Source organism: Natator depressus, chromosome 4, assembly GCF_965152275.1.
Source record: "Natator depressus isolate rNatDep1 chromosome 4, rNatDep2.hap1, whole genome shotgun sequence".
NCBI lineage: Eukaryota > Metazoa > Chordata > Testudines > Cheloniidae > Natator > Natator depressus.
The window spans coordinates 135669485-135683961 of record NC_134237.1 but is presented as its reverse complement, the minus strand read 5'-3'; the positions used below and the strand labels follow the sequence as shown (position 1 = coordinate 135683961).

Sequence of the window (14477 nt, the reverse complement as noted above, 5' to 3'; positions counted from 1 at the left end):
GTGAGCAAGTTTTGTTCAATAAGAAGTACTTACAGCATGCCTCCTCCCTATCTCAAGAAAATCTATATATTGTCTATTTTATTACAATAAAACCAAACCCTGAAGAATACTGTTAGAAAGGTAAATTACAGTGATGGTGTTGTATATTGTGGCATTGAAACTGACTGCTTTTCTGGCATACATGAAGGCCAGTCTTGTTATGTTTACAGTCATATTAGCAGTTGTGTTCCAAAATGTTTGTATTTTCTGTGTGATGGCAAAAATAGGGTTATTGCCAACTTTAGTCCTTACTTGAATTGTTAAATTCTTATTGCACAATTTTTTTTTTTCAAGAATCTTTGTGGTTTTTTTGCATTTACAGGATCCATGGGGAAACAATTCAGAGGCTATAATGAGTCACAGCCATAGTCAGAGGCAGAACACAGGACACTTCAAATCTCCAGCTGGCAAACAGTTGCAGATTGACAGCCAGACACAAGATTTCAAACTTAATGAGTCTCCAGAGTCAAACACAAGACCGGTCACACCAATATATAGAAGTGACCCTGCTGATTATTCACCACTAGATGATGCACAGTTTAAAGCTTTGAATACCATCCAAAAACATATCTACCATCAGCTGCAGATGCTCAGACCTAATCCCTTTGATGCTAGCATTGAGCTCCACACACCCTTGTGTAAAGATATGGATAAATTTTCATTGGGATTGGTGGATGGCTCCTGTGCACCAACAGAAGAGGATGTGATTCTTTCATCTCAGAAGAGGCAGTCTACAGAAAAGCCTTCTGTAGAAGTTGCGAAGCAGATTACTTCCATCACTTTTGCATCCTGTAAACGTTCCCAGTCTCCATTAGCTTCCACTGTCCCTAGTGCCAGTCTCAGTGAAGATACTCTTCATGGTATAATGCCTTTTGAAATTGTATCTGTTAGTGCTAAAGACCAGAGACCTGGCAAGCAACAAGTGGAAAGTCCTAAATCATGTCCTTCGTCAAGCCCAACAGCCACTCACTCACATGATAATGATTTTAAGTTTAGTGCAGATAAAGACAGGTTTCAACATGTGCCCATTGCTGTTGGCAAACTTGGAACTTCTCAAGAAAAAGAAATTTTATCAGGTCAAGGTTCTAAAACCCCATACACTGACCAAGGACTGACCCTAGTTGCAGATAGTGTTGAGGAAGCTGAATCTTCCACTCACGATACTCTTGGGTTGGGCAGACATAGTTCCAAATTTTCTGGGGTTGATCATGATATGAAATTTGATCAAGAAGTAAATATGTTTTATCAACCTCTTTCCATGAGTCCTCATCAGCAGGGAAAGATGAATCTGTACAACCAGGTTCCATTTGCAGATAGCTCAGAAGGTCCAGTTCATAGCCTACGAACCCTTTTGCTTAAAGACCATGGTAATTTGTTGGAAAAGGAGGATAAACTTTCTTCTGATATGTTCTCTGTCAGCCAGACAAATGTTGAGACTGGACATGCCAATGTGATACATTGTTCTTCCCCAGATAAAACTTTAACCGCCATGCCTGAATCTCCTTCATCTCCAACCAGGAAAGCACTGTCTTGTGTCCACATAACTCTCTCCCCAAAACTTAATAATTCAGAACTGTTCAGTATATTGGATGCTGAAGCTGAAACAAGATCTAATGACAGACTTAAGACTGATGCTCAACAAATTCTTTCAAGCTCTCCCCCCAAAATTTTGTTAGAATCTGCCTCTAAATTATTAACTACTGAATCTATCCCAAAGGATCAAAGTTCTTCACACTTCCCAAAACCAATATCTTCACAAGATTTAAGATATATGCCTCTGGAAAGTAGCCAGAGGGTACCATTCTCAAGTCAGGCTCACACCAGAGGTTTGGATTCATGTGGACATAATCTGCAGGATAATTTCAAGATCACAGTTTCTGCACAAACTGGAAAGGCAACATCTGATGCCATAACTCAGATAACAACAGAAAGTCCTGAGAAGACAACATTTTCAGCAGAGATATATGTTAGCACTGAAGATGGTGAAACCAGTTCCTTTGGGTCCTCTCATCAAAGGGCATGTGAAATCACTAACCTAGCTACTTCATCTCTGAACCACATTTCGCCTTCCCACAGGCCAGCTGGTGAGAAAATCAAAGTGTCTTCTATGAATCTACAATCTTTCCTCTTCCACACAACCTGTCAAGTCAAATGTTTTGATTCTTGTGCACTTAGTGGGAGAAACAAAGGGTTTTTTTTTTAAAATGAACTTATTTTTAAAATTGTTATTTAAAATGATGCATATTAGAAATTATGAGGATGCTCACAGACCTTTGAGTTGGCAGGTAACTAATCGTATATTACTCTGTGGGCAAAATAATTTATTTACACAGCTACTGAGAGAGAGAATGTGGTAGTGATAATATATACCCCAATAAAATCTGAACTCACGTGGCAGATTAACTCACATTGGTGCAGACAGTGCAAATTGTACCTCTTTACACCAGTGATTGCTGCTGCACAATGCAAGTGTATGTAGACTCATTCAGTTTCTATAATATTTCCTCTGTTCCAAACTCTGGGTCTCTCTCCTCTTTGAGGTGTTGTGTAAAGCAACATCAGTCAGTTGTGTGCATATGGGGTGAGAAGAGATCAGATGCCTTCAATATGTGAAGACCTCCAGCTCTGTTTAAATGGGAATACAAAGATATCCTTTCAGCTACTTGAACAATTGTTTATCTTCACTATTAAGAAGCACTAAGTGCTCCAGCCCTTGCCACCTGCAGCAAACAGAATCTTCCAGTGGAGTTGCACCATAGTTGCACGTTGTATTTGTTGACCTAAACACAGGCAGGTGATTTCATTAGTTATTACTCACAGTGAGCAATATTGGTATGTGAATGAGCTTTTTAAATTTATTACAGGTCTCAGTAGTCACACATTTTATTAATCTTTAAGGAATGTTATAAATGATTAAGCCATCCTTTCTAGCTATAAGCGGGTCAGCTTTCTAACTAGCAGGTAGACTCCTTTCTGATCATTCTTTTTAATGAGCGTATTCTCTAGGGCAGGGGTTCTCAACCTTTTTCTTTCTGAGGCCCCCCCCTACATGCTATAAAAACTCCACAGCCCACCTGTGTCACAACAACTGTTTTTCTGCATATAAAAGCCAGGGGCAGTGTTAGGGGGTAGCAAGCAGAGCAATTAGCTGGGGTCCCAAATCACAGGGGGCCCCACGAAGTTAAGTTGCTTAGGTTTTGGCTTCAGCCCTGGGTGATGGGGTTTGGGGCCCCAGGCTTCAGCACTGTGAGGCATGGCTTTGGCTTTCTGCCCTGGGCTCCAGAGCGTCTAACACCGGCCCTTGGTGGACCCCCTGAAAGCTGCTCGCGGTCCCCCAGGGGAGCCCCAGGCCCCTAGTTGAGAACTGCTGCTCTAGGGAAATAGTAAGTTGCAAACTGAACACAATCTATGCAGCACATCTTCCAGGATCTCTTTGGGTCCTTATCTGTGACCTCCACTTATTACAGTTGTAGGCTTTGCTGATTTCTGTTAATTGCACTGCTCTCCATTCCTGCAGATCAGCCTCTGTTGTTGCCATATAAGCCTTCTGGAAGTTCCGAGATGTACTATGTTCCCCATCCGATGAAAGGACCCAAAATATCTCCTGTCAGGTCAGAGACCACTATTGAGAGCTCTCACTCAGGTATTTACATTTCTAAAAACTTTTACAAAACTGAGCCAAATTCTGTCCTGAGTCTGAATGCATAGTTCTAAGCTCTTGCTGTAGTCAATAGGGCTAAGTATGCATAATCCAACTGCAGGATGTTCTAATGAGTTAAATTCAGCTGTTACAACAAGCAGATCTTGAGTAACTCCACTGATTTTTAATAGTTACTTTATCTGGATTTACTCGGTGTAACTATGAATAGAATCTTGTCCCAGTATATTTATGCCACTTATGTTTTTTAGCTTTGTAACATAAAGATGTGACATCCTGGATTTGAAAGATGTGGTCTAGACTTCTCTAGTCAGAGACTTCATTACCTCTGTCTGTTGGGACTGAAAGGAGAAGTGTGTATGTTTTTCACACAACCTGGCAGATTTTCCTTTAGTTCTTCTCTTTCCACTTGGAATTGCTTCTTCATTTGGGCCTGTTTCGTTTCTTCAGCGGTCCTCCCATCCATCCTGATCTAGTTCCCTGCTTTAAATCTCCTCTTAAAATGTTCCTTTTCTGTTTAGCTTGTTATGGATGCATTCTGAAGTGTAATATGATACCATGTATTAAGGAAGGTATATCAGAGTTTTTAAGGTAGCCCCAAGTTAGGTGATTTCAGATTAGAAACTTGTTTTTTCTTAAAGTGGTTTATAGTTGTGTTTCAAAAAGTGCTAGCGGAGTGGAAGAAAGAGAATGACTCATCAGCATATTCTGCCCTGCTTCTGTCTAAATATGGTTGCTATGTACAGCATATGCTGCTCATAACAGACATTATAGGCCTGATTTTCAGGTATACTTCAACCTGGTCTCCCTTTTGGCACCCACAGAAATTTGCAGCCACAGTTAATGTTATGAAGATGTTGTCTTAACTCCCTGGTATACAGGTACACTGGATAATAATTACAGCTACAACTGTGTCCACAGTAATCTTATCTGAAAAATTACAGAAGTAAAAGCAAAGGTCAGGCTTCCAAATCTGTCTCCACATGTTTCCTAATCTTCACCCATTCTGTCTGCTGTAATGTAAGGGAGAAGAGAGAGGTAGATTTGATGCGTGGGCTTTTTAGGAACCAGGGTGCTAACAGTGCAAATGCAATGTAGACATGATGTAGCTCAGGTTCTAGAAAACACACACCAGTATTTTTAAAAATCTGATTTTAAATTCCCTGCTGCGGTTAGGACTCGTAGTTCATGAGAACAATCTGAAGAAAATGGAGTTGAATAAGGCCACTGAATGTAACTGGATAGTGTTGCCAAAGAATAGAAATCCGTTTACTGTCTCTTTAGGCTTTCAGACTCGTAGGACACAGAAATGTGGTGCTGTGGGAGCTCTGCTGGAAAAATGTATTGTTGTTGTCTTGAGCTATTGTTTAGAGGCTGTGCAGACCTAGTTGTGTAGCTAAAGAAGCATTCACTAGGACTAGAAAAAAAAATCCCTCTAACTGCTGTTTCATACGTCTGTCAGCTTGCTTCATCCCTTCCCTGTACAGATCCCAGAAAATAACTGTTTGCATCCGTCAATGAAAATATCTAAAATTGAATATGAAGATCAGCAGGAGGGAGTCTGGACCTCTGAGCGTGTGACCTTAACCTCTATGTGCCTGTCTGTAGTAAAATGGGTATAATATTTGCCTACCTCAGAGGGAAGCATCTTTTGATCGTGGGATCAGAGGCGCTATAGAAAAACTAAGCTGCTGGTATTATTTCACTAGAACTATGTTGTTCATTAGTTGAATGCACTATTAATAATGCCTTACTCAGGCAATAAATTAAACTCCCTATGTTAGCTGCCTTTCAGTGATTTGCTGTGACATGAAAGCTCTAGGTCAGTGGTGAGCAACCTGTGGCCCATCAGGGTAATCCGCTTGTGAGCCGCGAGACAGTTTGTTTACATTGACTGTCGGCCGCCCACAGCTCCCAGTGGCCGGGGTTTGCCGTTCCCAGCCAATGGGAGCTGTGGGAAAACAGTGGCTTGCACATCCCTGCGGCCCACCACTGCTCTAGGTTGTGGCCTGGTTTGGCCTGTTCTTAAAACTGTACCTTCTCTGTGCTGCTTCGCTTTAACCTTTTATTCGTTATCATAAACCTCTGTGACCATGTTGCTTGCTTTCTTTATAGGATCAAATGATGCTATTCCTCCAAATTTTCCAGCAAAGGTACTTGGCTCCATGGATGAGAATCCTCTAGACATTGTAGCTATTAAACATAAAGAGGGTGTCTACAGTAAGAGATCTGAGCCTAAGGTAGCCTGGGCAAAAGAAAAAAAGACATCACTAGAAGCTACTACAGGTAATTAGATTATCCATGTGCATTTTTCTTTTCTATATCTCTTACAGGTATAGCCTTTTATTTTATTTAAAGTGAATTTAGTGATGTTGTATTATACCACCAGGGGTTTGGCTCTGGTTGCTACAGTTTCAGATTTAGAGCCTTTAGGAACACATGAAGACCAAGGATAGTGACCACACATACATTCACAAGTACAGGATCTAATCTGTTTTACAAGTTGCATTAAAGCAATAAGTAAATCACCTATGCATATAGAAATCCTATAACAAACTATGCAATAATTATAACTGTTGTCATACTCACATCCTCAACGATATTCTGAGGGTCTGATGGATGGCTTGCCAATTGATCCACAGGAGAGAGGTGGCTCCTGCTGGAGTTTTCCTATAGGTAACTCATTTTACCCAATCCAGGCACCCTCTCTTATCATGTGATTCTGTCCACACCTAATACTGTGTGCATATGCATGAAGGTGTCAACACTCATTTTCCTTATCTGTATTGTGCCCCCCAAGAAAATTGGGGTAACCCATTTTTCATAGGTTGTTTTATTCTCATTAGCATCTACACACAACATATACCCTGATGTCAGGACATATTTTGGAAGAGAACAGGGTATCAATACCTCATGATTTTAAACAGTACCTTGTAGTCAATTTTTGTAACACCATCTGTTGGCACATCTTTCTCATGATCCTGTGGCATAGGGTCAGTCTTTGGTCACTTACTTACGTCAAGCACTTCTTAAACATATATGGGCTAGTATGACTAAGCTTAAAATCTTACAGGCCTCGGCCTTCAGCCCTGTTATACTTAGATACCTAATGCATTCTTATCACTTCTAAATACTTATCAGTCTTATACTTCTATAATTCTACAACTTAAATCTATTAATTATATGTAACATAGCATATGAGTTAATCATAACATCATACAGTACAACAATATATGGATAAAATGAACTAATTGGCTACACAGGAGAGTGTGTGGTTAGAGCACAGGACTAGGAGTTGTACTCTCACTGATTTCTCGTGATCATGTTATTTGTGTCTCTCTGTCCCTCAGCTCCCCCAATAGCACAATAGATATAATTACAGTTAACAACATGCAAGGGGTGCTGAAGCTCAGTTAAGGTTTAGTAAAATGCTTTGAGGTCATCCAATAAAAGGCACACTTAGTGCAAAGTATTCTCAGTCAGGTGTGGAAAATTATCATGAGGTCGTTGAATAGCAATTTCTCGGTAACTAAAATGTGACAGGATGGCTCCATAGACTCATTAGGCCTTTTGTTCGTGTCCAGGGATACCTGACGTCACATTGTCAGGTACTGATTCATCTCTATAAGTATTGAATATTAATATCTGTTGGGTTTACTGTATCTTTACTCCTTCCCCCTCATAGCTTGGGTTGGCTGATATTAAAACTAGAAACTGATTTCTAGAGGCAGAAGCTCAAGTTTATCATTGCAGCACTCTGCTAGAGGGGACACTGCACCATTGGAAACATTACTCTTTGATGAAATTAAGTGCATTTTTTTATATTGAGATAATGTATGAAGTGTCAATTATCCCATGGCAGTAGCTAAAATTAGTCTTGATTGACATTCCAGATCTTGGTCCTATTTGAGTTGTTGGGAGTTTACCAACAGTACGAGTAGGATCAGGGCTTTCATTGACATCAGTGGAAGCTGCTCCCTCTTATTCCTGGGCAAAATTTGTCCTATGCTTTTTACTCTAAGTGAAAAAATTGCTGCGTGACTGCCATCTCTACTGCATGCAGATATCCATTCCATTAGGGGGAAAAAACGAGGAGTACTTGTGGCACCTTAGAGACTAACACATTTATTTGAGCATAAGCTTTCATGGGCTAAAACCCACTTCATCGGATGCATGCAGTGGAAAATACAGTAGGAAGATATATATATATATATATATATATACACACACACACACAGAGAGAACATGAAAAAATGGGTGTTGCCATACCAAGTGTAATGAGACCAATCAATTAAGGTGGACTATTATCAGCAGGAGAAAAAGAACATTTGTAGTGATAATCAGGATGGCCCATTTTGAACAGTTGACAAGAGGGTGTGAGTAACAGTAGGGGAAAAAATTAGCATGGGGAAATAGTTTTTACTTTGTGTAATGATCCATCCACTCCCAGTCTCTATTCAAGCCTAATTTAATGGTGTCCAGTTTGCAAATTAATTCCATTTCTGCAGTTTCTCTTTTGGAGTCTGTTTTTGAAGTTTTTGTTGTTGGAGAATTGTGACTTTTAGGTCTGAAATTGAGTGACCAGGGATGTTGAAGTGTTCTCCGACTAGTTTTTGAATGTTATAATTCTTGATGTCTGATTTGTGTCTATTCCATTAGAGTTACACTTAGTGCTCTGTACAGCATTATGAAATACTCTTTGTACCAAACAAGAACTGAAAAAGTTACAATGAGGTAATGTAATTATGTCCACTAATGAGGGATGAGCGCAAAGTGGGTTCTGAATTAAGTGTCTGATTTCTCTGGAGCCCATTTTTTCCTCTTAATATCACATAAACTTGTTAAATGAAGATCTTCAATGCAATGAATGTTTATGGAGTACTTCAGTGTAATTATTGTATTCCTGAGCTAGTAGACAGTCCAACCGGACTGGGGTGAGGTCATTCCAGGAGACCAGGCTAGCACATCAGTGGACGTTCCTCTTGATCACTTTCACCTGGGGAGGAATCTTCCTTGAAGCCTTGAGTGGAGATTGTTTTGAGTTTTAAATATCCACGTGTATGTTGTAGTAAAATATCCTCTCATGTTTACCTTGCTTGTTTGGTAAGCGCACCTGGGAGCTACAGCTCCCATACATTGAATTTGTGTAGTGTTTCTCTTCTCTCCTACAACATATCATCCTCTCCTTAAAAAAAAAAAAAAAAAAAAAAGTAATAGCTGGCCTCCCAGTCTGTTTTCTGTGTGGTGTTCTTCGTAAAATGCTAGGCTACAGGAGTAAAAAAGTGAGATAAGGGAATGACCCTTTCTCTCTTGGGGAAGAACAATACTAGACAAAAAGACCAGTCTTTGAGGAAAGCCAGAAGTAAACCAACCCTGTTCAAACCAATGGTTCTACTTTCAGCAAAACCTGTTACTCTCCCATTTGGCCACTTCCTTAATCACCTTACAATTATTGTACTAATCCCCACCTTCTCCAGTTGAACTAGTAATTTCCCATGTGGTACCATATCAAATGTTTTACTGGTTTCAGAGTAGCAGCCGTGTTAGTCTGTATTCGCAAAAAGAAAAGGAGTACTTGTGGCACCTTAGAGACTAACCAATTTATATTATTATAAATTTTTAAATTGGTTAGTCTCTAAGGTGCCACAAGTACTCCTTTTCTTTTTGCAAATGGTTTACTGAAATCCAGATAGACTGCATCTACTGCATTTTCCTTGTCTAAAAAATCAGTTATCTTATCAAAGAAAGATATCTAGTCAGTGGCGTGATCTACCTTTAATACACTCATGTTGCATTTTATCCCATTTTCCTTTTACTTCCATGTCTTTAATGATTCTTTCCTTTGAACTCTGTTCTAAAGCTTTGCATATCATTGAGGTCAGACTAATGGATCTGTAGTTTCTGGATCGCTTTCCCTCCCATTTCCTAAATATAGGTACTACGTTTGCTATTCACCAATCATACAGTACCACCCCCACTTCGATAGGTTTATGAAAAATCCTTGCTATCAGACTAACAATTTCATGTGTCAGTTTCCCCTCCTCCTTGACTCCCCCATCTCCCCAGACCCAAGTATATTAAGCTCTTTGAGTTTTGTTTCCACTCCAGATGTAGTAGTTTGTTTCAATATGCTCATTCCCATTAACCATCCTGCCTTTCCCCCCATGTTCTACATCATCTTCTTATTGAAAACAGGCAAAACAAACATTTAGTTTTGGGGCCACGCTCTTAGATTATCCTTAGTTTCTACTCCACCCTCACTACACATAATTTCTTTTTTTTCCTTGCTCCTTTTTATTTATATGGCTAAAGAATCTTTTACTCTGTTTTAATTTACTTTGCAAAGTCTAACTCAGGTTGACTTTTGGCAGTTTTCACTTTAACCCTATATTTTCTGACCTCCAAGATGTAGCTTTCTTTGCTGATCCATCCCCTATTTAATTCCTGTAGGCTCTCTACATACTCATAAATATCCTTTTAGAGATGATTATTCATCCCGTTAAGTCTGGAGCATTTCCTTACAAGCATTTTCTCTTTTGACTTGGGATGCATATTCCTACTGCAGTGCATGCATACAAAATACATTCATATTAATTAAAATCTCATTCATAATACATTGTGTAGTTATTTGAAAACACAGGTCATTCTACATACATCATCTTTTGGTGGGATTTCCTTGCAGCCATTCTACTTTGGGCTGAGTAATCCCATCAGATTTTACAAGCTAAGACTTCGTCAATACTTCTGTGGGATACCTTCAAGACATATACAGGGTGATACAGGAAGTAGCATCACTTATAAGTGGCATTCTTTTAAGTTAGTAGCATGGCACTGTATACTAGGGGTTTCATCCTTTGGAAGAGAGGTAAAACTGAGTTTCTGGCTGCTTGTCATTGAAGATCTTATGGCACTTTTTGAAAGAGTAAATGTTAACCTCAGCATCCTGTCCATATGCCAGTTTGGGAAATTACATACTGCATGTTTAATTCCTCCTGCAGTTTTAATTGGTATGGTATTCCCCTTCATTTCTTAGCCTTAATGTCTGTATAAAACTGCTGTGCACTGTTAATAACTTTCAGATTCCATCCTAGAGGTTGCATTTCAGCATTGTGTGAAGTGACTCATATATACCTGCAATTGGTAAACTGCTTTGGGAGTCCTGTGGAATGAGAGTTGCCCTATTTATAGGAGACTGTTTCTGAAGAAGCCAGTAGCCATCATTTGTGTGTGTGGGGAAATAAAACAGCAGTTTTCTTTCTGTTTCAGAGTCCGTGAATCATTTGGAATCTGTAAAAACAACTCATTCAGTTTTCAAGACAGCCCAGTTTTACCTTCACTATCCAGTGCCCCTGCAACATGAGAGTTACTTCCTCTCTAATGATGAGCCTTCAGAGGAGTGCACTGATATTGGACACACTGGACCTTCTTCAAGAGATTTCTTCCAGAACTGGAGAGCTGCCAAGAAAGATCAACACTCCTCCTCTGTTTATCCTCAAGAGGGTGAGGAGGATGAATTCTCCCCACTAACTGCAGAAATGGATTATAGCAAGGTTGAGGACTTGAGATTCAATGCATTTTTGGGGAAAGAAGCTTCAGGGAAAGAGCTTGTACAAGAGGACCAAAAGAAGGTCAGAGATTATCTGCTATCAAGCAGCCAAAGGACTGACTTAAGCAGGAGACAGAAGATGGATCTGCCACTAAAACAGAGTACCTATTCCACTGGCAGTTTGGATGAGCTTTGGACTAAGTTTTTAGAGCGTCAAAAGAAGCATCACCTTCATAATCTTAAGATCAGCAATGAGCTGTCCCTAGTGGAACGCCTTGATCGACTGGCCCGAGTCCTCCAGAATCCTGTTAGGCATTCACTAATGCCTACAGAGAATGGCAAGAGCAAAATTGGAGAGAAAACTAGGGGAAGAGAGCAGAAGAAAATAAGACATCAGGACAAGAAGGTATATGAAAGTAACCTAGACTCTTATAGAAATGTATTGAACGCTGAAGAAAGATCAGATACCAGTTACGATGAAAAAAGACGAGTTGAGTCTAGACAACAAAGGGCAGGAGAGAGAACTATCAATCACATGAAGAGATTCTTGAAACAAAAATATTTAGATCCTCTGAGTGACACCTCTTTAGAGACCATGCCTATTAAAGACCACGTTGTGGTGACAGATTCTACTGCCTCTGAATCAGACATGGTGACCCAAACAGAGATGGAAACAACTTCTCAGACTGAGGTGAGCAGTTCCATTTCCACCATTGACACTGCCAGGCTGATCAGGGCTTTTGGGCATGAAAGAGTACGCTTGTCACCAAGACTGTCCAAACTGTATTGCACCATCAGTCAGCAGAAAAGTCGCTCTGAAAAGTGGGACAAGGGAAGAAGTAAAGTAGTGGGCTTGAAATATCCTAACATGACTTCTGCTGAGCGACATAAAAAAAGAAGAGATACCCAGGTATGTGATCAGTTAAATCAAGAGGCAACCTAACAGGTTTTTTTTAATAGCTTTGTTGATGCTGTATCATAAACAGAGTGGAAAACATAGTAATCATTCCTTATTTGGAGAATGGTTGATACTGGCCTAGAGAGAGGGTTGTTATAGGATAGGCTTCCCTCACCAGTGAGAAAAGTAGCCCACAAAACAAATCAAGTTCTTCTCCCTTTTTCCAGGGCAGCAAAATCAAGTTCTGTTTTCTCTCTCCCCTTGTCAAGGTGCATCCTTGCCTCTAGGTACACCTTTCTTCCTGGACACAGCATTGCAGGGGTCTTAGCCTCTTGTACCCCATGTGGTGGCTGCTTTCTCTGACACAGTGACCACTCCCATTTGGACCTCCAGCCAAGTCATATAATAGTTCAGTCCTGTTGTGTGGTTTGGCTTCACAAACAAAAGGTCCTTTGCCTCTCCTGGGCTCAACTTCAGTTCTTTCCCCAGTCAGCTTACTGGCCCCCTCAACAGGCTTTTCTCTGCTGGGAGTCCAAATACCATTTAAGCTGGCCTTCTACCCCCTCCCCCGTCCCCAAGCTGAGGACTTCTCTACACTCTAGGGCCCCACCACAGGAATTAAGCCTACTTCTGTAGCTCTGCTTCCTGGCCCTAGCCACTCCCAAACTACTGGACCTTCTTCCAGATCCTTCCCAGGAAGAGAGAACTCTCCCTAGCTTCTCTCTCTTCGGTCTATTCCTCTCTATTGAGCTGTCTCAGCTCCTTATACAGCTTAGCTTCACCTCCTCTGGCCAGGAGGCAATTAGTTAATCACTTCCCAGGTATGGAGCATAACTAATTAGGTTCTTTCCCTTGTTTTACAGGCAGTGGGGAATTAAGCCCCATCACACCTCTTCGTTCACTTCCTTCCTTTGCCTCCTATTTATGTCTGTCAGAGACCCTGTAGAGCAACAAGCTCCAAATATATCTGCTCTCCAAACACTTAAATATTCCCTGCCTACCTCCATATTTCAGCAGATGAAACTGGGAAAGCAGGGTTGTGGAATTTTTATGCTCTTAAGACTAAGCTCCTTCCATTACAGTTGTCCACTACTTGGGAGTCATCATTAGTGGAGTATGCATATGTATGTTTGCTTGAAGAAGAAAGGAAAATTACTTAGCTGTACTGTAATTGGAGTTCTTTGAGCATTTGTTGTACATATAGACATCCCTCAACCTGCTCTCCATCCCCTCTACCTCAGAGTCCTTTACCAACCAGGATTCTGCAGTGGAGAGGAAACAGAGGCAGTTGGTGTGCTCTATCCTTTTATGCCCTTGACTAAGGGCGCAAGGGTGCTCCGAACACAAGCGTGTCCACACGGACACTTCTGGCCAAAGATTTAGAACTCAAATGGATGGGATGTGTGCACATCATTAGTAGAATGTACATATGGACAACAGATCTTTAAGAACTCCAGTTACTGTACAGGTAAGTAACTTTCCTTTTTACTTATAGAAACCACTACTCCAAAGTACTGCACAATATTTAAATTATTATAGAATAAATATGTTGTATAAGAGAGTGGCACCCTTTTTATAATCAGTGTTTATTATATCTGTGTTTTATCTGAGTAATATTGTCAACTCTTCTTCCACAGAACCCTGTTTTGGATAATTTTTTTTATTTATTAATCATTTCAATGCCAATTTTATGCTGAACAGTCTACAAACGCTGGACCCTTTCTCAGGGTGTTTGCTATCTAATATAATTTATCTCGTTCCTAAGGCACCCCTCAAAGCTATATCTGGCGCCAGCTGCAAAACCAAGATTTGCACTGAAGTTGGTCTGAATGGAAATAAGCATGTATATATTCATTGCTGAATGACTGAATATATCTAATCCTTCTTGAATGCTGAAATGCTTGTTTGGATGGGAGGGAAATCACGTTGTTCTGCATATAGAATAAGGATTTTGTTTTCCCAGAATGTATATCTGCATTTTGAATCTGTTCTCTGATATGCAGGTGTGTATCTGCCACATCTGTCTTGTAAAATCTGCCAGAGCAGTAATTGATTTTACAAGATGCAAAGTGACGCATTCCTATATGTGTGAGAATAAAAACCAGGCCTTTTAAATGTGGCGATTGAAATTATGCATTGTGTCAATTTGGTGACAATGAAGGTACAATAGTTCCTGAGCAATAAAATATAGCTCCTGTCGTTCCCATCATATTTAGTATTATGAGTTATAAATAGAATACTGATTACTGTGGTAGGTGAGAAAAATCTGTTTCCTAATTAAAAATGAAGCACAACTAACTTCATTGTAACAGCTGTTTGACGCCACATGGTCAGAA

The 14477-nt window shown here is 40.2% G+C and overlaps 1 protein-coding gene across 1 annotated transcript in view; it reads left to right on the top strand.

Moving 5' to 3' along the window:
- ALMS1 (ALMS1 centrosome and basal body associated protein) overlaps window positions 1-14477 on the top strand; it is a 129995-nt gene that overhangs the window by 88496 nt on the left and 27022 nt on the right. Inside the window, exons 9-12 of the mRNA XM_074951947.1 lie at window positions 362-2123; window positions 3557-3682; window positions 5813-5983; window positions 10964-12153. Coding sequence (XP_074808048.1) covers window positions 362-2123; window positions 3557-3682; window positions 5813-5983; window positions 10964-12153 — 3249 coding nt within the window. The remainder of the gene's footprint in view (window positions 1-361; window positions 2124-3556; window positions 3683-5812; window positions 5984-10963; window positions 12154-14477) is intronic.